The sequence below is a fragment of the Nannobrachium achirus genome, assembly GCF_963921795.1.
Source record: "Nannobrachium achirus genome assembly, chromosome: 1".
Lineage (NCBI taxonomy): Eukaryota > Metazoa > Chordata > Actinopteri > Myctophiformes > Myctophidae > Nannobrachium > Nannobrachium achirus.
In genome coordinates, this window is record NC_137810.1 from 30,343,866 (window position 1) to 30,345,547 (window position 1,682).

At 47.9% G+C, this 1,682-nt stretch overlaps 1 protein-coding gene across 1 annotated transcript in view; it reads right to left on the reverse strand.

Annotated features, from left to right (window-relative positions):
* hmcn1 (hemicentin 1) overlaps positions 1–1,393 on the reverse strand; it is a gene marked incomplete at both ends in the record, with an annotated part of 207,151 nt that extends 205,758 nt beyond the window's left edge. The window contains one exon of the mRNA XM_080728122.1: positions 1,126–1,393. Coding sequence (XP_080584248.1) covers positions 1,126–1,393 — 268 coding nt within the window. The remainder of the gene's footprint in view (positions 1–1,125) is intronic.
* Positions 1,394–1,682: the final 289 nt, after the last annotated feature.

Consider the following 1,682-nt stretch of genomic DNA (forward strand, 5'->3'; position numbering starts at 1 on the left):
CAGATTAGAGGGCCACGCATATGCGTCTCATGGCGCACCATATTTAACGCATCCTCTCCTTGTTGCCGAATGAGGCTCTCCACTGACAGACACCTTCCACTTAACACTTCAACTTCAGCATACAAACGCCAGGCCATGACAGCAGCTTTGTTTGCGTTTTGACCGAGTAGGTGCAAGGTTCTCCTCCTTCCCATCATCGTATTGTAATTACAGACTCACATGCATCATGACGTTTCCCCCGGCTGCTGCCCATTCGGAAATCGGTCCCCTGGGATAACTGGCGCAGGCCTCTATCTTTTATCCACTGTTCCAAATTGTTTTGAAACAGAGCGAGGCGGTGATTTATTTTTATTTTGTTTCTGTTCCGAATGAAAGAACACCTAAAACGTGTGAGGTGTGACGATAATCATAAGGCTGCAGAACACCGAGCACCAAGCAAGCCACACACTTACTAACTCAATCGGAATGCTAATGATAGTGACCGTCGGGGCAGAACATCTGCGTGCGGAGACAATGCCCCCAAAGTCCCCGCTCTGGAGGTGCGAGGAACATTAGTCTGAGCAAACTATTCGATTTCTCACATTTCTGTCTAGCCTTAGTAGGCCTACCCTACTTTATGCGCCCTGATCTCATGAGCGTGAACCGTGCCCAAAATAAACTGAAAGGGTCGCACAAATTATTAGAACTGCAAAACCATTGCCATGCCATGCGCAATAAAGGAATCTTTTAGCGCACCGAGCCGTTCACTGCTGGTGGCATTCTATGGCAGTGGTTTTCAACCCTTTTCATATCAAGGTGGTTAATTAGGCCTATTTAGTCCGAATTTGAGCCACGGACCACCATTTGATTAAATATTAAGCTTCTCATACCCAAAACAAATATTGTGTCGACTTGGATACGATAAAAGCGTAAAATGAACCAAATGGACGCGTACGGGTCCATTTGGTTTCATTTTATGCTCTCAAGAGTTAAAGATCTATAAGGGTCCATTTGGTTAGCAACTCTCCATCATTTAGCTAGCCTAGGGACCACCTGGAACTCCCTCAATGACCACTGGTGGTCCCGGACCACTGGTTGAAAACCACTGATGTGTGGATGGACACATTTCATTCACCACTTCTTTACCTGGGTCGTGGAAGGGGACCAGGGCGAAGTTATACAGGGGTCTCTTCGGTCTGCTCAGGGACGTCTCCAAGATCTTGGACGCGCCCTCGATAACCTGGACCAGGTCGTCGTACATGGAGCCGGTCACGTCGAAGACGAACGCCAGGGTGGATGCCCCCTCCGGGATGTCTTCTTTCGTGCCGTCGGTGGTCCCCGCGTCCTGCCCGGCGGAAAACGCCACCAAAAGTACCTGCACGATGGACAGCCAAGCGACGCTGCTGGTGTCCATTTTCAGACCGACTGGTCTCTTTCAAACAAAGTTCTGAGTTAGCTTCTCTTTCTCTCTCGCTAATTGGATCCTCAGCGTGAATTTCGAGATAAAGACATTAGGCTGTCAAAAATGCACTCAGACGTAATAACAAAAATGCTAAAGCGCAGCATATAAGACAAGACAAGACAAGACAGAGTAACAGGAAAAACACAAAATAAACTCCCTTGTTGATGCAGCTGGTTGTGCGCTTTCAATATTTTCTGCAGATTCTATGCGCTCGACTTGAGAGTCAGACCCTCTTTGCTCC